The 22,759-nt window shown below is 43.1% G+C and overlaps 1 protein-coding gene across 9 annotated transcripts in view; it reads left to right on the forward strand.

The window, feature by feature from the left end:
* The window catches only part of PROM1 (prominin 1), a 99,081-nt gene that overhangs the window by 36,030 nt on the left and 40,292 nt on the right, over positions 1–22,759 (forward strand). For 5 of the 9 annotated variants that reach the window (XR_009558185.1, XM_035112683.2, XM_060278987.1 and 2 more), the window contains 6 exons: positions 1,096–1,154; positions 5,365–5,391; positions 9,361–9,566; positions 14,508–14,628; positions 16,538–16,601; positions 19,060–19,149. Coding sequence is in view for 8 of the 9 variants with exons in the window: in XM_035112683.2 (XP_034968574.2) it covers positions 1,096–1,154; positions 5,365–5,391; positions 9,361–9,566; positions 14,508–14,628; positions 16,538–16,601; positions 19,060–19,149 (567 nt within the window). In the remaining variant the exon portion in view is untranslated. Of the gene's footprint in view, positions 1–1,095; positions 1,155–1,255; positions 1,330–5,364; positions 5,392–9,360; positions 9,567–14,507; positions 14,629–16,537; positions 16,602–19,059; positions 19,150–22,759 lie in introns of those variants that run through there. The other 4 variants (XM_035112685.2, XM_035112687.2, XM_035112692.2 and 1 more) reach the window with 2 other exon arrangements.

A 22,759-nucleotide genomic window follows, 5' to 3' on the forward strand; every position in this document is an offset into this window, starting at 1 on the left:
CTCTCTCTGATGAGATAGTTATTTCAGAGAGTCTTTTTCATGTTTACAACCATTCAGAAATGTAGTCTTCTACACATTCCAGCTCAGTCCAAAGGGTTTTTTCCACCTCATTCTGCTACATGTATATTATCTAGCTTCTATCATTATCACCCAGTCAAGTAGTTGGTATTGGCTTCTACCTTGGGGCAATATTATTTATTGTCCTATTCTTCCTTTCTTTTTTGAGTTGCCATGCTAACAGTTAACACTGTTTATTAGCAAATTCAAAAAATTGTGCTTGCAATAGCTAAAGAGCTCTTAACGCCACCAACAACAATAAAAGTTGGGCTGAATCTTTGTACTAGCCAAACTGTAGGGGTTGCTTTTGGATCAGTTGTGATGGGTATGAACTTAGTCGATTCTTCAGGTTAGCCTGCTTCTAGTCACTTAGACCTGGTCTACATATGTGACAAAATGAGCTGGTAAAATCCTGAAGTGAAGTGATAAAACAGATTGTACCATTCTAGATGTCAGGAGCTTATCATCTTTTTGAATGCTCTCCAAGAAACAAAAGGCCTCCCTGCCAATAGAAACTGGCATAGCAGGGAGTGAGTTGAGCCACAGCTTATCTCCGTGATATTTTAATTCTTTCTTCCAGTGTATGTGTGTGCGCACCTTGGGCCAGTCACTGTCTCTTAGCTTAGCCTTTAAATGGAATAAATAAATAATAAATAATGCCTATCTATATATTTCATAAATACAACACACACCTCTATGGTCTGAGTGCTACAGTCCACTCTAGCACTGTAGCCTTTTCTGCTGTAAATAGGAAGTTTCTTTCTCTAGAAAGACCTCCTCCCAAATTTCGACCAAGTCAAACTGATAAAGGCTGGGTAACATGTCCCATAAAGTGCTTAGCTTTGACCTCTAAACATTTTAGCAAAATGTATTTCCCTCCAAGTGTAAAACAACTGCATATGTAAACAGAGACTCTTGTATTTTATCAATAACCACCAACGATATTTGATCAGCATATTTTGTGTGAATGGTTTTTAAATTTACAAAAAAATGATGAGTTTATTCTCTAAAATTTGGAAGTGTTCTTGCTTTTTTCAGATCTTATCAAAAAACTAGCACAGCAATCGTTTGGCAAAACCGCTGGTGATTATCAAAAGGTAACTCTTTCACGTGTATTTATTATGGTTTGCATATGACTGTGTGTCTGTATTTGTGGAGCTGATTCTTTTAAAACAACAACAACAACAACAACAACAACAACAACAACAACAACAACAGAAGAGCACAGTATGTTAACTTGCCCATATCTGCTTCTTGTTTATCTTTTAAATAGTAAGTTTCCAGATGCAAGTGTGTCAAAACTGCATGATAAGGTTTCACAAATGTTTCATTTTGCTTAGCTTCCGCATCAAATATTTTCCAAGAAGATTGGGGGATATTTTTGATCGGTGTAAATAGAAACTTTTGCTTCCTTTGCATAGGGCTTTTTTTTTAATGACATTTCATCCGAATTGCTGATTAAGATACTGATGAGTAAATATTTTTAGGCAAACTGAAATATATGAACACGTTAGTATTTCCCTTCGTAGCATAGATTTTTTTTATGCAGCCCATGTCTTCCAATTCTGGAGACTGGATATTATTAAGCATCTGATATTGGTCCCTATATTGTTCCCCATTGCATTATCAGCTCCAGAAGACACACACTACACATTGCACTTCCCATTTTAAAACAACCACTCTTTTTCAGGGAGCATATTCCAAGTAGGGGGGGGAGAGGTGTGTGCCATAGGCACAGGGAAAGATAGGATAAACTTCACTGAATGGGTTTCAAACTGTGTTTCTTAATTATACATTCAGGAAGGGTAGACGACTGTCTTTGAAAGACAGCTTGCTCACTAACCTTCAATCTTTTCCTGCGATTGCTGGCTACTGGGTGCGTTCCTGAGTCCATGCTCAGTTCATGAAGGGTGATGGCTGTGCACTCTAAAACCTGTCCCTCCATCCTTTGCAATATTCAGGATTGGAATGGAAGATTGCAAAAAAGTGTTCCCTGAAGATGAAAACCCACTGGTGTGATTTATTTAAAAGATTAGTTGATTCTAACTTGGTGATTGGAATAAGTGCTGTGGGTTTATGCACCTCCTTCAGTTTCTAGTTTGTAGACAGTCTTTAGCTAGCAAACCATTGTTTGTTCAATTTTGCCTTCGCAGCAAACTATGGTTATCTCACAGGGCGGTAGGGAGGGGAGGTGCACACAGAGATGGTTCTAATTGCCAAACTATGGTTTTTTTGATTGGCACAGTGACTTCTGAACTGAACCAGTCCTTTTAACTTTTCAAAGAGCATTTAAATGCTTGTTTCAGGTGGAAAACTACCTGTAGAGAGCCAGTGTGGTGTAGTGGTTAAGAGCGGTAGACTCCTAATCTGGGGAACCGGGTTCGTATCTCCGCTCCTCCACATGCAGCTGCTGGGTTACCTTGGGCTAATCACACTTCTCTGAAGTCTCTCAGCCCCACTCACCTCACAGGATGTCTGTTGTGGGGGTGGGGGAAGAGAAAGGAGATTGTTAGCTGCTTTGAGACTCCTTCGGGTAGTGATAAAGCGGGATATCAAATCCAAACTCTTCTTCTTCTTCTTCTTCTTCTTCTTCTTCTTCTTCTTCTTCTTCTTCTTCTTCTTCTTCTTCTTCTTCTTCTGTAATTTTGGAAGCCCAGAGCTGTGGATATATTCACCCATTCTGACTAATCAGAACATAGTAATTATGACTGCAGAAAGGCATGGTCATGAGGAGTGGCTGCAGCTTGCAAACCTTTGAGGGCTCTTTTTTGTGTGTTAATTTGGAAAGAAGGAAACTCGAATTGCGTCATGCAAAACAAAGAGAGAAAATCACTTGATGTACTTAATAATGCTGGTTGTATCAATCACAGCATCATTCAGGTGTTTTTAACCATCAGTGTTTGAGTCAGTAAATCATGGGCTCCTTTTCAAATGTTTTATAGGAAATAGTAATAGTTGTGATTTCTTAGGGTTGCCGTCTTTTTTAAAAAAAAGTATAAAGCAGGAGATTTTTTTAAAAAAAATACAAAAAAATGTGAATTTTCAATTGACTTGCCTAAGATCCAGGACAAAGCACCGCCTTTTGGAAACCCCCCCTGGGCGTCAATTCCACCTTTGAAATCCTGGTAGTGTCCGGACTTAGGGCAGACCTAGAGTTCTCCTTCTTTTGACAGACTATCTCCTGATGAACTCTTTGCTCAAATGGTGTTGGGGTTTGTGCAGCTGGCCAGCAGCAAGCAGTGCAGTGGGACAGAGAGGCTTATCTGACCCCCGGGCAAATGAGTTGCTGCTGCTTACCAAGAGACACAAGGTGGTGGGCAGGCTGACGCAGTATAAACATGCCACCAGGAGCACCAGATTGGCCCTGCTGCTGTGTTTGCACCATGCTGACCCACTGGCTTGCCCCTGCCGCTCCCAGTAAGCAGCAGTAGTTCACCTGCTGGAAAGTCAGGTAAGAACCTCTGTCCCATTGCAGTGTATGCTACTGCAAATAGCTATAATATACTTGTGATGGCTGTGAGCCAGTGTGGTGTAGTGGTTAAGAGCGGTAGACTCGTAATCTGGGGAACCGGGTTCGCGTCTCCGCTCCTCCACATGCAGCTGCTGGGTGGCCTTGGGCTAGTCACACTTCTCTGAAGTCTCTCAGCCTCACTCACCTCACAGAGTGTTTGTTGTGGAGGAGGAAGGGAAAGGAGAATGTTAGCTGCTTTGAGACTCTTTCGGGTAGTGATAAAGCGGGATATCAAATCCAAACTCCTCTTCTTCTCTTCTTCTTGTGTCCTGTGTGGATGTGCTTTGTGGAAAAGAAACCATTATTGAAAGTTTTCCCAAGCCCAGGCTTGATACAGACTTCAGAAATTTGTAAAAGCCTGCATTAAATGATAAGTGAGCTTGTGAAGTCATTGAATTCTTCCTAACTTGGATAAACAAATAGAAGAGGAAAGCTTGTCCCTTTGCTCCTCCCTTTTCTTTTTTCCTGATGCCCTGGGTATCAGTGCTGTGCAGTTTAAAACTCAAGGAACCACGGGAGAGCAACATCTCGCCTGGTGTCCAGGCTTTGTGCCCTGATGCACTATTCCAGAGATAAAAGGGGACAAATTGCCCTTTGTGCCATCATCGCTACCACCACAACAACTGGGAAGGGAAGGGGGAGATTGCCCCAAGCCAGACAATAGGGTCAAACACAAAAGATGCCCTTGATAAAGAGTGACTTTCTCAGAACATGTTGGGAACATCAAGACGTGTGCACATGTGCTCTTGTGTAGGCGCCATGCTGCTTGCACAGCCGAACATCACCCTCATTTCAAATTCTGACTCTTCCTCCTACTTAACACCTCTCCTCATGCAAGGTGATTCCTTCCCTGGTTTGAGGCAAACAGCATTTTTCTGCTCCATTTGCCCAGCTGCTTGGATTAAATACCACAGGGAACTCAATTCCCTAGATATGGTTGTGCAGTTTTGAACGTGGTAAACAACACGTCTTACGTAACCATGTCTATTCAGAAGCAAGTCCTGTTGAATTCAGTGGGACTTGCTCCCAGATAAATGGGGTTAGGATTACAGACTTAAGTGTAATGTTCTTCAGGGTGTTAAAATAAATAAATTCCACCACTTTTATGATGGAAGGCAGTAATCCAAACAGTAATAGAAATTACAGTGATGCCTCACAAGACAAATTTAATTCGTTCCGCGAGTCAATTCATTTTGCAAAAAATTCGTCTTGCGAATCGCGGTTTCCCATAGGAATGCATTGAAATTTCTTTTTTTGCCCATAGGAACGCATTAATTAAATTTCAATGCATTCCTATGGGAAACTGCGATTCGCAAGATGAATTTTTCGCAAAACGAATTCGTCTTGCGAGTCACCATCAGATCGCAAGATGCATTTGTCTTGCGAAAAATTCGTCTTGCAGGGCATTCATCTTGCGAGCTACTACTGTAGTTTTTCTGTAGTGTTCAAGTCAATTGGGAAGAAAATGCAAGCTGTTCTGCAACTGGCCCTCTTTATTCTGGCAAGTGTTAACAGTACACAAATTGAATACAAATAAGTAAAAGCCATGAAAATCCTAAAGCATTTGATTTTGCAAAATTGGCAAGATGCCTCTGGACCCACACTGCATCATGGTTTTGTGTGTGAATACCTGATGTGCTAAATCGCTTACTGCCCTTGTGCATTTTTATTTTTATTTACTTTGATGGGCATCATAAACATTATCTTTGGGTGCTTAATTCATTGCTCATCTGCATTCTTTTTATGCATGCTGCCTCTGCATCATATACATTTTCCATCTGCCTTGACTTCCACAGCCAGAAAATGTTGTCCTGACCCTTCAGGTAAAACCTCTTATTGTTTCTGATGCACACTTTGTTTGGAAATATATATATATTCTCAACTAGGGTTGCCATATTTCAAAAAGTAAAATTCCTGACACCCGCAGTTGTTGAGCTTTTTCTAGGAGACCACCAAAATTTTGGGAGAACAAACCCAAATTGTTGAGCTTTTGAGGGGAAACCTACGCCCCCTAATAGTGATTTTCAGCTTTTTGAGCTGTTTCCGCTGCTTTTTCCATCGCGTTGACACATATCCGGGTTTTCCCAGACATTTCACCAATTCGGCAAAATTCCCCCCCGACACCATTTTTAGATCCGAAAACCAGGACATGTCAGGAATTTTCCAGATGTCTGGCAAGCCTATCTTAACTAACATGTAACCTCTTCTGATCATGGGTTCTAACATTTTAGTTGGAGTATTTTCAGAATTGTAAATTTAGTTAGTTAATATATTTTGTTGTGGTTTTCAAAAGGAACCTAACATTCCCATTTCCCATTATCTAACAAAAATTCTTAACTCTCCTTGTAACTGTAATTAGGTCACTGGTATAAATGGCCATGTGTTGCAATTGTTTTCACTTAGAGCTATTTTCATTGAGGAAATGGGGGAATCTGAAGCAGATTCATTGAGAGTACAACTGGAGCATGAGGGAATATAGCTGGTGAGAAACTGGCTTGCAACGAGCCCTGGAGGAAGGTGTCCGACTGCTCTTCTCCCTCTGTGCTTGTAATAGGCTGGCACTCACAAATGTGTAATAGCAGTGGGAGAGAAGCCACATAATCTACAAAACAAAAATATTTCCCAAGTTGGTAAATTAAAGCAATAAACAGAATGGTCACGAGAGACAAAAAAATGCAGTGCCCAGCTAGCATCAAAAAAGGTACAATCAAGGAACGGTCTTCAGAACATGCAGGTCTCCTGCTGGATCAAAGGTTTGTCTAGACCAGAGGTCAGCAAACTTTTTCAGCAGGGGGCCAGACTATATTTTGAAAAATATACATGAATGAATTCCTATGCCCCACAAATAACCCAGAGATGCATTTTAAATAAAAGCACACATTCTACTCATGTAAAAATGCACTGATTCCTGGACCATCCATGGGCCGAATAGAGAAGGTGATTGGGCCGGCTCCGGCTCCTGGGTCTTAGTTTGCCTATCCATGGTCTAGACCAGCTTCAAGGTTTTCAGCTGTGACCAGCCAGATGCTTCCACAAAGTCTACAAGTAGCATATGAAGGCACTGGCTTCCCCCTGAATTTTGTTTGGTCCCAAATTTTGTTTCGTTCAAGGAAAAATAGGTATATAAAAAGAAGAATTCAGGAGAATAGGTATATAAAAAGGAGAATTCAGGAAAAGTATTCAGCAAAGTGTGAAAATATAGGCCCTTTAAAGTGAGTTCCAAAGCTTCCCTCTCCAAAGGTCAGATTCACATGCTTCAAAACGTTGCACAGGCAGTAAAACTAGGTTTAGTTAGATTGGTGAAAATTCCTAAATTATTGGTATAGGAACTCAAGAGTGGCTTGTGAGAGCCATGCAGTGTGAGCTTGGAGCAACCAGCTCAGACCTCCTCACATGCTGAGCTGGTCAGGTAGACTGAAGGTTGGAAAAATAGGTCTGATTGCCCATTTCCTCCCAAGGCCAGGGGAAGTGACCTCATTAAACCGGGCAGGACAGCTTACTCTATGGTATGAGCTCCTTCATGCATTATTTAGACACAACCATGTTGGTTGTAAGAGGCTGGTTATCCCACAAATTGTATAGTGCTGTCATGGCTGACAGCAAACAATGTCTAGCCCCTTTTGTAAAGCTACCTAAGGCAGAGGTCAGAGCACATCTTCCAGTTGCAAATTCCCCCAGCTAATTGCATCGTGTGAAGTTTATTCTCTTCTGACCTTAAGATGAGTTTCTTCTGTGAACCCCAAGTTCTTCCCAGGCATTCTTATTTATGTGTGCAAGAAGTGCACACCAGTGCTTGGCTTCAAGGCATCCAGGGATATTTCCATTCCTAGTGCTTAAACTGCAGTACTCTTGAGTTCCTATTTCTGTCTCTTACTTGAAATCCCTTCACGCACAGCTGAGCTGTACTAGTGTGGCTCTTGCTACCTCGACAGTTGCTTTCATGCTGTTTTAGGTATTTCTAAAAGTGCTGATCTGGATCCTGTATTTACACACCACATAAGCAGTGGTAAGGTAAATGCCAAAGAACGAGCCGTGTGGGTGGATCCATTTACACCTGAACTGATGTGGGGGGAAACTGCAGAGGTAGCAACACCCATGCTGGCTTAAGTTTATGTTGAACTACATTATTGCAATTATGATTTCAGAGTGGTTTCAGTGTGCAGTTCTGCTCTGTAGCGCTTTTCCTTTCTGGAGCTAATTTACCCTTAACATTTTGCTAATTAACTCCTCAATCACATGTGTGCATGTGGGGTTGCTTCAGAGAAAACAGGCTTGAAGGAGCAAGGGAATGTCCACAAGTATGAAATAAAGCAGCCCTATGTCTTGCATTGGTCCTCATAACCTGGGAGGGTTGCTGACCAGGGTCTCCAGTGGCCAAGGATGGTGCCGCAGTGTGTCTTCCTACAACTAGTGGAAGCAGAATAAATTAGGTGAAATAAGAGAAGTTGTGTTAACTTGAGTAGAGTTGAAAGGCACCCAAGCATCATCTAGTCCAGGCATCCCCAAACTTCGGCCCTCCAGATGTTTTGGACTACAATTCCCATCTTCCCCAACCACTGGTCCTGTTAGCTAGGGATCATGGGAGTTGTAGGCCAAAACATCCGGAGGGCCGCAGTTTGGGGGTGCCTGATCTAGTCCAACCCCCTGCAATGTAGGAATCTCAGCTAAAGCACCCATGGCAGATGACCATCCAACCTCTGTTTAAAAACTTGCAAAACTCAGGCCTTAAATGGAAAGTCTGGACTTTGAAGTCATCTTATTTTACTTGTTATTTTGTATTATATTTACTGTTTTTAATTAGGTTTTGTAATTTTGGATTATGCGGAATGCTTTATCTGAGTGGACGTAGCAACTGAGTAATTTCGTTGTTCCCGCAAGGGGACAATGACAATAAAGATATCTTATCTATCTCTTTTTTTAGTGCAGTATTTTTCCATGTATAAGACTATTGTCCCCCCCCCCTAAAAATAATGTCAAAAATTAGGGGGGCATCTTATACAAGGGGCCATCTGCCCCATTTTCTTAAATCTGAGTCCCCCAACATAGGAGGTGTCTTATACATGGGGGCATCTTATGAATGGAAAAATACGGTAGTCTTGTATCAGTCTACCATAGAAAGCCTTTAGGCATGACTCCCTCTGAGAACTGTTGGTTTAATGTAGGAATTTCCAGACTTTGTCCCTTTTTGCAGCACTACAGTGTGCACTACAAGAACTCCTAACACAGGCGACTTTTCAAAGTGTATTTCGGGAGGGGGGGACGACCACTTAGCCATACTGCCTGGGTGTCCTTCCTCGCCTCCAAATTAGAGCTGCCAGCTCGCTTCTTTCTTGGACTAACAAATGTATTGTTTTTATCATTTTCCAGAACAATGGCCAGGATTCTTCTTTGCAACTCCAGGATATCCTAGTTAATAATTTTCTAGTACCCCGCGTTCCAGTTTGTACAGTTGGAGCTCAAGGATGGGACTATACTGCTAGAGTTTTCCCGCCCCTCTCCTCTGTAGCGTGGGCGGCATCGGGGAATGTGCATGATTCATCCCTTGGGGTGCTGTCGGTTCCTTTAGCTGAGAAAGCCGGATCAATTCTGCACGGTGCCTCTCCAACTGGGCAAAAGTTGTACTTCCATCCAGTGTGCTGACTTAGTTAATCAAGGCACCCTTCAGCCCCTTTCACCGCGCAATACGTTTCCTCCAGCATGTAGTCTTTGAGTTTGGTTTGGAAACTATGTCTTCCATGTGAATCTCAGTTATAATATATCTGCTCTCGCTATTGTTTCCGTCCGCATTGCAGGCAGTTTACTATGAAATCGGGTTTATAGTCTCTGCTGCTCTGGGAGTGCTGTTTCTTCTATTGCTGCCTCTAGTGGGGCTTTGCTTCTGCATGTGTCGTTGCTGTGACAACTGTGGCGGGGAGCTGCACCAAAGACAGAAGAAAAATGCTGACTGTCAGAGGGGCTGCTTTGCTACAGTACTTTTCGTTGCTGCTTTAATAATCAGGCAAGTATAGCCAAGCTGCTCACCGTGTGAATTTTGCTTTGCCATGTAAGCAAGGTGGGTTAAGTCTGGTTTATCATTTACGGGGTTTTTTATAAGGCTGGGAATAATGTGCACAAGTTTAAGGAAGATAAAAGTCACTAGTTAAAAGAGAGCCACTCTGTTTGATGCCCACAGGCTTAACTGCATAACTAGACTGAAAGATTTGCAGCCAAGCTACGTGATCAGCCGGCGCTTCGGATGTATTGAGAATGTACCACTTTGTACTTGTCAGAATGTACCACTTTGTACTAAGGATAGTTTAGGATATAGAATATTCTTACAAAAGTTGGGTGCCACCCCCCACTCTCTGCCAGATTCCAGGGGGTTCCAGGTACTCACCCAGGGTCTGTGTTCCTTTGGAGAATTGAGACGCGGCATAAACTTTCATAGCTTTAAGAAATATGGTTTATTCACTTATTTACACCTTCAGTCTGGATGGAGGGAGTCCAGGTATTACAGCAAGCTCATTTCAAAAGGAGCTTGTCTCCCACAACAGTGAAGCCCTGGAGCATAGCTTCCAAGTCTCCCGTATTCCCCGGGAAACCCCCGTTTTTCCAGCCGTTCCCAGCTGGAAAAACAGATTTATTTATTTCCCCCCCCCGGTTTACTTACCGGCCGGTGGCGGCTCCTTCTGCGCATGTCTGGAGTCTCTGGACATGCGCAGAAGCGATTTCTGGCACGGCGGTCATTTTGGAACTGGGCGGAGCATGCTCAGAAGCGACTTCCGATGCTGCTCTGCCCAGTTCCAAAATGGCCGCAGCGCGACTTCCGGCGCAGCGGCCATTTTGGAACTGGGCAGAGCATGCTCAGAAGTGACTTCCGGTGCTGCTCTACCCAGTTCCAAAATGGCGGCAGCGCTACGTCCGGTCTGCCGATCCCTTATTTTTCCAGCAGGAACTTGGCAGGTATGCCCTGGAGTCCAAGCCATCTTGGAGTCCCAGCCAGCCTTCAGCCAGCCTGCCCAAGATGGATCCCATTCTTTCTTCTTCCCAGAATACCTTACTGAAAGACTCCCCTCTCCTGTCACCTCACACCCAGTTACCCTCGCCCCATCAGTCTCCCCAAGCCAGAGGATTCCTCTCAGATGGCCCATCAACACCTTTTGTCATGTTAAGAGATTTGCTCTTGAGTAGGCCAGCCAGGCTGGTTTGCATAAGTCAGCCCTGGGATTCCTTGTCTGACACAGCTTTAGAGCTTGAACTTTCACCCATATCCTAATTAATCAAAATCCTACAATTTATTAATTTCCAGGGTTTAGTGGGGTCCCCCTCAAATCTATCTTTTTAATACATTCCCACTCTGCAATAGCAAAACTAGCATGCCGAGGAAAAGGTTCTAGGATAGCTAATGTTGTTTATGTAGGATTTGAATGTGAGGAGATGGTAATTCAGTCAGTCCCCCAGGTACAGCCTAGAGTGGTACAATACAGAAGAGAAGAACATCATGTGAGACTGCTGATCGTTCAGCTTCTCTCTGTGATTATTGTTCTGGAACTGAGTACGCAAGGCTTTTGCCATTTTTTAAATAAGAACTGCCTGTGCTAGCTTTTCCACTGCAAAATCAATGTATCATACCTGCGTCATTTTTAATTTTGTATGGCTGCTTCCATTTTCACTCTGAATGTACCCGTTTTGTTGCTGAGGATGGGTAATGCAAAATTTGATCCTGCTTTTTCCTTATGAGCTAGAAGCGGTCAGAACCCCTGGCCCCTTCATGACTAGACTGTACTCTCTAACATAACAAAACATGTTTCCTAAGTGTGGGCATATATAGTGGAAGATTAGGAATATAAAGTGCTTTAGGGTTGATGGAGCTGACTCAGGATTCCAGAATTAAACCCTGGTTTGAACTTGCAGTCACCTTGAGTCATATGGGCAGAAAGTAGATTGTGGTCCACAGGCCATATTCTGTTGGTTCACCTAGCATCCTGTTCGGTGCTGGACTTTTTGTGATGAACCAAACTGTTTACCAGTTTTGGGGTAATGGTCTTGACTCATTTCTCAGCCAGTCCAATAAGAACCAAGGGCAGCCTGGCTGCCTCTAACCGGAATGAGCAGCTCTGCTCATTTTGTCTCTTAAACACAACTGATTTCCATTAATAATGATAATAATAATAATAATAATTTATTGTTTATACCCCGCCCATCTGGCCGGGTTCCCCCAGCCACTCTGGGCGGCTTCCAACAAAACATTAAAATACAGAAATCAAACATTAAAAGCTTCCCTAAACAGGCCTTGAGATGCCTTCTAAAGGTCTGGTAATTGTTGTTTTCTTGGACCTCTGTCCAGAACTACATTCGGGAATATTCCTAAAATGTCCTCTGTTCTTGTCCTTTTGTTCACCAGAGTTTTGGAAACAGATATCAAGAGTTATGCATGTATATGCACACAATCCTCAACGTTTTGTCTAGTTGTAGCTCTTTGTTTTCACCTAAAAGAAGCAAGCGATTTCCATTACCTTGTATGGAAGAGAATAAATGGTACATTTGTGGTTGCATGGACCTATGGAAAGGGGGTCTTTCCAATTGTAGCCCCATAGCCTGCTGTCTTTGAGTGAGTAAACACTCATGTAGGAGCCTTTGGCTTCTGGTGGAAGGGAGGAAACCAGAACCCTTGAACATTAAGCAGGCATATCTAAAATCTTTGGTTCCCCTTCCGCGAGGGCAATTGTTGCCCGAAAAGAGGCTTCTGGGTATATCTTTCCTTCTGAATCCTGCACTTGTGCTGATTTGCGGCAGAGGCAGGATTTCTGTCTCCCCACCCCCCAAGTAATTGGCACCCACCTCTTTGCTGAACATGTACTGTATAGGGAAACATTTTATATATTTAAAGAAATCTTGTGCTTGTGCATGGGCCAGTTGGCTTCTCAAAGTGTGATTGAGTAGCATACTCTCCTCATTTCTGGGAAACCAAGGTCTCTGGCCATCGCTTTATTAAAGAACGTTAAGCCAAAGTTTGTTTTTCATATCACTAAACATGAAGGAGAACTCGGTTTAATAGTCTTCACAAATGTGATCAGTGGGGTGACTGGTTTTCCTCTTTTTTTGTAAAGTGTTTTTCCCACTCTGTTGGAGAGGCTCAAAATGAGAAATTATCAAAGTTTTGCAAACAGAAAACCTTCATGGTGCATTGAGCTACTGACCTTTTTGTAGTGTGAGCAGAAAGACCGAAACAATAGCCTCCAAAGAACATAGTTGTTACTGTAATTCTAGCCATGTGAATTGGAAATACACTTTTCATCTGACTGTCCATTGTGAAATGTTTTCCTTTTTACAGGCAGCCAAGAATAGATAATAACACCCAGTACAGACTGTACAGGCAGGGAAACGGGAAAGCATTGCTTACCCTTGTAGGTGTCCAGTTCTGTGCCCAAGTCTCTGCCTTCTGCCAAATCATCTTGCGATATTGGCATCTGCAGAGCAAAAGCCCCACATAAGAGTCTTTGCTGAATCATACCAAAGTCTGTCTATTTCACCATCATTTCCAGCCACTAGAAGCCCACAAATGGGATAGGACAGGCATCCCCAAACTTCGGCCCTCCAGATGTTTTGGACTACAATTCCCACCTTCCCCAACCACTGGTCCTGTTAACTAGGGATCATGGGAGTTGTAGGCCAAAACATCTGGAGGGCCACAGTTTGGGGATGCCTGGGATAGGAAGTTACATGAAACACTGTGGGGCAGGGCTAAGCAGCTGATGCCACGCAAGCCAATTGGACAGCTTAAAATAAAATAAAACCCTGGGCCCATCCGTGGGCTTTAGTTCATAGCAAGTTGTACCCTGTTAGATTCAAAGTACATATGAGAAGCTATGAAATTATGCCAAGGCTTTTTCCAGAGGTGACTTCTTCTTGCAACTCTAGATCAGAACGTAAGACATGTCTTCATTCCCATCCTGCCAGGCTATATCAGAGAAAGGGGTCATTTCTGTTCATTTCTTGTACCCCTTGACCTATGGACACAATTTTTCCTCTCACCTGAAGATGGGAAGAATCGTCATGATTAAAAATGAATGGGTTGAGTTGGCCTAAGGGCACAGGCTTCTCTGCTGTTCTGTACCTTGAGGGCTTACAAAGGAATTATTAAACTGAATTTGTGGACCACTACAAGTCCATATTATAAGTCCCTATGTCCTTAAAAAAAAATAAGCTTACTTATTACGGATAGCCAATAGTTGAACATTTTCCTCTAATTTTGTTGCTGTTTATGTATAGCTCTCAAGCTTTCCATTTGAGTGAATGCTTTAGTGTGTGCCCAGATTGTGACAAAAGACATCATGGAAAACAATTTTGCAAAATCTTGTTAAATAAATCTGGATATGTGCATGTTGAGCCCATGTTGTGATATTGAGAAGTGACAGTTCATGTTGACTTAGCACAATGAGGGTTGTTATGAGAATCATGGCAACTTCCCAGTTGTCTTAACATCCTCTTTTAGTTTGCTAGTCTTCAGCCCAAGCTTCCTCAACCTTGGCCCTCCAGATGTTTTTGGCCTACAACTCCCATGATCCCTAGCTAGCAGGACCAGTGGTCAGGGGTGGTGGGAATTGTAGTCTCAAAACATCTGGAGGGCAAGGTTGGGGAAGCCTGCTTTAGCCTATGAATTCTTGGGAACTGGAAATATACACATATGTCGGAAAGGTTGAAGTTAAAACTATTCTGGTTAAATAATTGGCACGAATGTCCAGTTAGCTCTTTCTCAGTTACTTCTCTGACACCACATAATAGTTAATAATGGATTGTGTCTTGGAAGTTAGAGTAGGCTATGCATTTTTATGTTCTTCATCAGATGTTGTTCTTTTTGTAGATTGTTAATAGTTTTACTCTGACTTGAAACTAGATTAAGATCTGTTTGGCAAACAGTAAAGTAAAATCTTCGCTTTCCCTCCCCTTTTACACATAGTATTGGTGTGCTTTTTGCTTATGCTGCTAACCAGCACCTCACAAGTCAAGTCAGAGGAGCAAGGAAGCTGGTGAACAGTAATTTCAAAGACCTGAGGATTTTCCTGAATGAGACACCTGGGGTAAAGTAATACCTTTTTTTGTTACAGCAAGTAAGAAAGAAAGTGGGCACAGCAGTAATGCACAGATCAAAATTGCAGATTTCGGACATTATATCAAACAATGGCTTGTGCTCATGGTATGGTAGAACCCAAGCCATTGTGAGTCAGTTTGCAAGTAACACCCCAAGCCAACTGTTTTTCTCCTCCTCCTGGTTCTGCTGCTGGTGCTCTTTTGTGAGCCAAGTCATGGTTTGCCTTAGTGTTCTGTCTGAACCTGGGTTCCCAGTTTGTCTCACACCAGGCAAGCTGTGAGCTCCCTGTGGAAGAACAAACCTTATTTACAGCTCGCAAAAGGGCCCGAGGGAATGTGTGGGTTGGCTTCACCCTCCTGATGCTGCTGAACACACTGACAACAACCCCAAGCCAACAGGTGTACCACTTCGTTTCAACATAAGGATGGGAGCCTGGCCAGTCCTTCACAGAATGGAGGCCACCCTCCTTCAGACAGAGCTTGGGACCATTTCTGGTGTCCACAGGATCATGAAAGGGGTTGAGTTCACCCTGCACAATCCAGGGGAATCTTTGCCAGCAAACACCAGATGCAGAAAAAAGATCAAGCTTTTATTTACCTTTCTAAAAGATTGTACATGATCCTGGCAACTGGAAACCCAATACAGTTTGTTTTGGTGTGGTGTACATATGTTGGATAGAACTATATCGATAATTGAAGCTTACTGCATAAAGCAGTTTTTCTTGGATGTGTTTTAGATTGCAGAATGACCGTTCCCCACACAAAGGGGAGGTGCATTTTGCGCAGTCGCGCACAGCCCCCTGGGATCCTTGAGGCAGCCCTGGAGGTTTGGAAGCCGGCACTGCGTAACCTGGGGCTGCATACTGGTGTTCTCCACCCACGCAGTTAGCCATCCAGTCCAGCTCAGGGAGGCGTGCCGGGGAGATGGGCCAGGTAGGAACAGGTAGCCTTACCTTGCACACAGTGAAGTGGAGACATTCTTGGGAAGCAGTCAATGGCTCCAGAGCTTTCCCACCCTCCACTCCCCAAAAATAAAAAATTAATTAATGATTGCATTACAGGTTATTTTATTCCACAGGCATACACGCACGCAGGCGCTGCTACGACAAGGCTGCTGTTGAAGGGCCAGAAAGGAATTTCCCTGCATTGGCAGGTTTCGCCTTTCCCGTAGCAATTTGCCACAAGTTTGGCGGGTGCAGGCCTTGGGCGGAATCCTTTAGTCATTTGCATAAATGGGCGGGGCATGGGGCGGTAACCCCCCCACCCCATTGCGGCGGCGGTAACAGGGTTCCTGTAAATGGGGCATAAGGGAGGGGCATTGACCATATGCATAGGCTGCCATTGCCCTCCCCCTCCAGCAGCTGTGATCGAGGGGGGGCGGGCTATCTGCTTGAACATATGTTCTCCAGAGTTAGCCCAACCCCCACACATGCTGGACAACCCTGAAAATTACCCCACCCCCGGCTGGGGGCTGGGAGGGATATACGCCCAATGCCTGCGCCAAGGTCTTCCTACATCTGAATTTTAATAAAGTTGTGGCCAATTTTAATCCCATCAAACGTGGTCTTGTGTCATTATTCCGCTCGGGGGCTGCCCAGGGTTTTGGGGGACTCCGCCTGACTGCGCAATGCATTTCCAAGATCAGACTGGTTGTTTTGTGGTACAACATTTTTATAGAAGCCAAACCTATAGTTGTACTTGATTTCTTCCCTCCTCTTCAGGTTTTCAGAAAGCCACTCAACAGAATAATCAAGGCTGTCTAATTAGTACATACATTAGAGAACACCTTGTCCCAAAATGGAATGAAGTGTAGGAAGGAGCTTGCTGCTTATATGTATTGGTGTGTTCTTCTTTATGTTTAAGAGTAACATTTAAACTATTAATCATTTTATCTTGCAGCAAATTGACTATTTGGTGAGTCAGTATGACACTACCAAGAAGAAAGCACTTTCTGACCTTAATAGTAAGTATAATCAACAGCATTTCATTGGAGTACATAAAACTTTCCTTAGGGATACCACTGTTCTCTCAGTCTCAGCTCCCTGAATGAAATATGGAAGCATTACAGCTAAAATACATCGTATAAATTCTAAATACAGTGGAACCTCTATTTGCGACCATAATCCATTCCAGAGGTTCGCCTGGAGGTCAAAACAGGTTGCTGGGAGAGGCACCGTTGTGCGAAGGCACGGGCAGCGATTGCCCGCTTCTGCGCATGCGTGGACGGCGGCAAACCCGCCGGTTACTTCCGGGTTTGCCGCGGTCACGACTTGGAACGACCATAAGAAGAGGCGATGGTAAGTAGAGGTTCGACTGTACAAGTTATACAGTGGAACCTCGGTTTATGAACACCTCGGTTTATGAATTTTCGGTTTATGAACGCTGCGGACCCATCTGGAACGGATTAATTCATTTTCCATTACTTTCAATGGGAAAGTTTGCTTCAGTTTATGAACGCTTCAGTTTATGAACAGACTTCCGGAACCAATTACACCCATGCTTCAGTTTATGAACGCTTCAGTTTAAGTACTCCGCGGACCCATCTGGAACGGATTAATCCACTTTCCATTACTTTCAATGGGAAAGTTTGCTTCAGTTTATGAACGCTTACTCCGCAGACCATCTGGAACGGATTAATTCACTTTCCATTACTTTCAATTGGAAAGTTCGCTTCAGTTTATGAACGCTTCAGTTTATGAACAGACTTCCGGAACCAATTGTGTTCATAAACCGAGGTACCACTGTAATAACTAAGAAATGTTGTTGTTTAGTCGTTTCGTCGTGTCCGACTCTTCGTGACCCCATGGACCAGAGCACGCCAGGCACTCCTGTCTTCCACTGCCTCCCGCAGTTTGGTCAGACTCATGTTCGTAGCTTCGAGAACACTGTCCAACCATCTCGTCCTCTGACGTCCCCTTCTCCTAAGAAATACTATTTCTTCTCCTAAGAAATACTGAAGTATTAAATAGCAGGTTTATGTGTTAACAAAATGAACCTAAGTTATTACCAAGATCTGAAACAAACTTGTGGTTGTAAGTGGATTATGTTAAACACCAAGAAAAATTATTTGGGTAATGTCCAGCTGAGTTACCTGGAGTAAACCCATTGAAAACAAATTGGACATAAAGTGACTTGAGTCCATCGATTCCCGTCAGTCTGTTCTGCCTATGACTAACATTGAATACCACCAATTATAATGAAACAACATTAGCATAGCTTTGCTCTAGTCATGCTCAGGTTCAGCTAGAAATGTACATTCTTAGCTGCTTTTTAAAGAAGGGATTCTCTGTGTGTTCCTTGGGGAATTCTCTAGCACAGCATGAAAGTCATACCTGAGCTCTTGGAATGGAGTGTATGCATGGATATTTTTCATGCTAGATAACAAGCAGAAGAGAACCACTAGCTACTGTATTTTTTATCATTTATTAGAATTTAGAATGCAAACCCTTTGCCATTTTATATGAGCATCTTCAAGGTGACTTGCAAGCGTTAAAAAACACCTATTAAAATAAACAACAATAAAACCGTTGGGATAAAAGCAGCAAAAAACTGCTAGAAACTAGTAAAGAGATTTTCTTAAAACCATTAAAATCACACAGGGAAATCGGGTTAACTCTGACTGATGCCAGGTAAACATCTTTAGGGAGGGAGTTTGGGTTATATACCATGGACAAGAGCCTCATAGTTTGCATCCACATTGCAGGATAAAACAATGGTTCTCCAAATAAAGACATTCTTCCCTAAAGTGGAACATGCAGTTGCCGGAGGAGAAATGAGATCTCCCCCAAATTTCAAGGTGGCAAAGACCTCAGGACAGGGAGGAGGTGTCTGTCTTTATTCCTTTTGATCTTCATGATCTCAAACCTAAAAATAGGGTGACCATGAGCAACTGAACTGCCATGCTTCAATAATATGAGGTCTGTTTGTATAGTTTCTCTTTAGAGCAAAGGCTCTTTTGGACATAACACTAAAAGGAAAATTTGCCTTTGCAACCTACTGTTCCTTGAAAGTCCTAATGTACTGGCAGTTATCATATTCTAGGTGGGTCATTTTAGCTTAGGAGGTCTCTTCAGAAAGAGGAGGAAGAAATGCTTTTCAATGATTTCTATCTCAAAAAGCATGAGGACGATACGAAGGCACCCAGCACTCAACTATCTATCGACTGCAAAATTGTGTCATGGTTACAAATAGCACTGCAACTTTTAAATCCAGTGCAATCAAAGGACAGCGCTCTTCCTGCTTCCAGTTTTTATTCTTGGATTTTTAGGGGGGGGGATATAAAAGACACCAGCTCTATGCAGTGTAAAATGTGTTAGTCCAGTCCACTAGCATTTAATCCTTGCATGCCATGTTGGTGATGCCCAACTGTATCAAGGAGCCATTTCGATCGGATTATTTCTCCCTGTGTCCTTTTCTAACAGATGTTGGGCCATTGCTTGGCAGAAGAGTCCAAGAGCAGCTGGCAAAGGAGGTGCGCCCTGCACTCGATGGAGCCCTAACCATGGCAGGAGGTAAAGAGACCACTGTCATTGCCAATCCATTTGTCCACTTCATAAGTTCTGATGGATGCTTCTGCAGTACAGCAGGGATCAACTCATTTCATGCTCCCCAGGCTCCCAAGTTGGTTGAATGGCAGCCCATGCATGCACTTCGAAATATTTCTTTATGTGTTCGTAATGTAGTCCCTTAGGATTAAAAATCCACAAGGCGGCCATTTATTTATTTTAATAAATTAAACTTTTAATAATAATAATAATTTATTATTTATACCCCGCCCATCTGGCCGGGTTTCCCCAGCCACTCTGGGCGGCTTCCAACAAAACAGAAATTCTAAAATACAGAAATCCATCAAACATTAAAAGCTTCCCTAAACAGGGCTGCCTTGAGATGCCTTCTAAAGGTCTGGTAATTGTTGTTCTCTTTGGCCTCTAGTCAAAGTGTGTGGCTGCTTAACCTTTCCTCACTTCCCCCCCCCCAATGGGATTCTGGAGGTGTGACTGTCACATCATGGGTTAAACCAGGCATCCCAAAACTTCGGCCCTCCAGATGTTTTGGACTACAATTCCCATCATCTCCGACCACTGGTCCTGTTAGCTAGGGATCATGGGAGTTGTAGGCCAAAACATCTGGAGGGCCGCAGTTTGGGGGTGCCTGGGTTAAACCCAGTGCTTTTTTTTCCCCTAAAAATTTTTTTGGGGGTACTCTCATTTTGACTCAAGAAAATCACCATTTTATAGTTCAAATCTGGAAAAGAATATGGACAAAAGTACAGAGATTCACAAAATGTTTAGGCGTATGCAAACACCTGCATGCCCCCACAGGAAAAAAAGCACTGGGTAAAGCGCTCTGAAACCTCTGGGTTTAGGGTGGTATATAAATTCAAAGAACAATAACAATAATGGCAGTTTTGGGGTGGGTGGAGGAAAAGTTAGGGCTGGGCGACATCTGGTTTTCAACACTGCGATTTATCACCAGCTAAACGTTACCATATATTGATATATCACAATGTCTGAAATAAGGATGGAGCTATGAAGAGGCATTGGCTGGCTTCACGGGTTTTCCCACACCGTCATTTTTGCGCAACACACACACACACACAATCATGACTTGTGATATATTGCCAGGTAAAAAATTATGAAACCAATATCACAATACAGACTTCAAAATGGTTTTGGACAATACGCTTTCAAGGTGTTTGGATGCTTATGTTCCTAGACCTGGTTCTGCTGCCAAAAACATAGTTCCAAACATGGTCTGTAATAATAATAATATTATTATTTATACCCCGCCCATCTGGCTGGTTTCCCCAGCCACTCTGGACGGCTTCCAATAAAATATTAAAATACAATAGTCCTTCAGATATTAAAAGCTTCCCTAAACAGGGGTGCCTTCAGATGTCTTCTAAAAGTCTGGTAGTTGTTTTTTCCTTTGACATCTGGTGGGAGGGCGTTCCACAGGGCAGGTGCCACTACCGAGAAGGCCCTCTGCCTGGTTCCCTGTAACTTGGCTTCTCGCAGCGAGGAAACCGCCAGAAGGCCCTCGGCGCTGAACCTCAGTGTCCGGGCAGAACGATGGGGGGTGGAAACGCTCCTTTGGGTATACTGGACCGAGGCTGAAATTAACCTCTTTTCTGTATGAAGGTAATGTCCTGGTACAAGATACCTTAAATGGTTCTGTGTCAATGGAGAGGCATCTCTTTCTCTTTATGATTATTATTATTTTGCTGTGTGTTGGCAACTGTGTTTGCATACCTCACAAAAACCTTTTCTCATCCTCCACTCTTTGCTTTATTTCTCTGTTTGTCTTGAAGTCAAAGTGGAAAGGGCCATTAAAGGTAAAATATCACAAATGACTCGTGTTAAATGTCTTCCTTGCTTAATCCCCCTTGTGCAGTTGCTTCGTGGTCATCTTTCCATTGTGTTCAACCCTTTATTGTTTTGGGTCCATAGGATGGATCCCAGAAGCAAAGGCTAACCAGTTATCAGCTGCAAACTATAGCTAATATACTCTGCGAAATAACTCTGATCTGGAGTAAGCAGGCTGTGGATTGAAGCTATAGGACTTGTATTCTGTGGATAATAACTTGTACACCAGAGCTTTCCAAACTGTATGTCGCGACACTTTTGTGTGTCAGCTGCAGTGTGTGGGTGTGTCGTGTGAATGTTCCTTGCACTCCTCACAGGGCTGGAAAGAGGTTAGTTTAACCTCTGATTTGCTAGTAAAACTGCATTACTGTGTCGCAAAATGATGCATCTCATTAACGTGAAAAGTTTGGAAAGTTCTGTTTTACAGCGTCAGTTCAGCATAGCAGATACAGTAGTACTTTGTTTTTTGAACAGCTTAGTTCTCAAACATTTTGGCTCCCAAACGCCGCAAACCCAGAAGTGTTCCAGTTTGTGAACTCTTTTTGGAAGCCGAACATCCGACGGGGCTTCCACGGCTTCCGATCGGCTGCAGGAGCTTCCTGCAGCCAATCAGAAGCCACGCTTTGGTTTCCAAACATTTTGGAAGTCGAATGGACTTCCGAAACGGATTCCGTTTGACTTCCAAGGTACGACTCTATATGGATAATGAGAGTACCGGAAATGGCAAGCTAGCTAGTAGGCAAGAGTGCTGGTTGTGTTTCTCTTGCAGTAGGAAAGTTGGGTTTTGGCTGGCAATAAATTGTATGAACAGGAATGGGAGGGGGGAAATAATTTTAGGGTAACAAAAAATCGGGGGGAGGGGGGGTGTTGTTTCCCTGCTTCACGTTTTTCCTGGTGCAGACAATAGACGACGCTTAACAATGGTTGATGGCAATCATGGCTTCTTGCTGCTTTAACCCCGATTAATATTGTGAAATGTCCAGTGAAACCATTTCTTTTTGGACGAATCCCAGAGGGCATGCAAAGGAAGTGAGACTTGCCTGTCACTTTGCAACCAGAGAGGCTAGAATGGTTTATGGTGATTAACACAACCATAGTTTATAAACACACTTCAAACCATTGTTTCATGTGTTCAGTGAGTGGTTAATTATGGAATAGATATTAGATATGGATATAAAGGGGTTGTTCATGTTTCTGATTCCAATAAACGTAGCTTGTAATAATATGTTTATTTCAGCGGAAGTAGACATTGTAGCTTGTTTGGCATTTAGAGGCTCTTGAACTTGTTCAACTGCCCTTGAAAAGAGCTTGCTTGGCCCCACTTGGCAAGCAACCAAGAAGCAGAAAACTGCAGGGCAAGTATTCTTGCCAGCAGACAAATTCAGGCGAGGGTCTCGAGGCTCCAGTCTACTATCCCTTACAGTGGTACCTCGGTTTATGAACACAATTGGTTCCAGAAGTCTGTTCATAAACTGAAGCGTTCATAAACTGAAGCGAACTTTTCCATTGAAAGTAATGGAAACTGGATTAATCCGTTCCAGACGGTCCGCAGAGTACTTAAACTGAAGCGTTCATAAACTGAAGCGAACTTTTCCATTGAAAGTAATGGAAAGTGGATTAATCCGTTCCAGACGGGTCTGCGGAGTACTTAAACTGAAGCGTTCATAAACTGAAGCATGTGTGTAATTGGTTCCGGAAGTCTGTTCATAAACTGAAGCGTTCATAAACTGAAGCGAACTTTCCCATTGAAAGTAAT

This window comes from Zootoca vivipara, chromosome 9 (genome assembly GCF_963506605.1).
Source record: "Zootoca vivipara chromosome 9, rZooViv1.1, whole genome shotgun sequence".
NCBI lineage: Eukaryota > Metazoa > Chordata > Lepidosauria > Squamata > Lacertidae > Zootoca > Zootoca vivipara.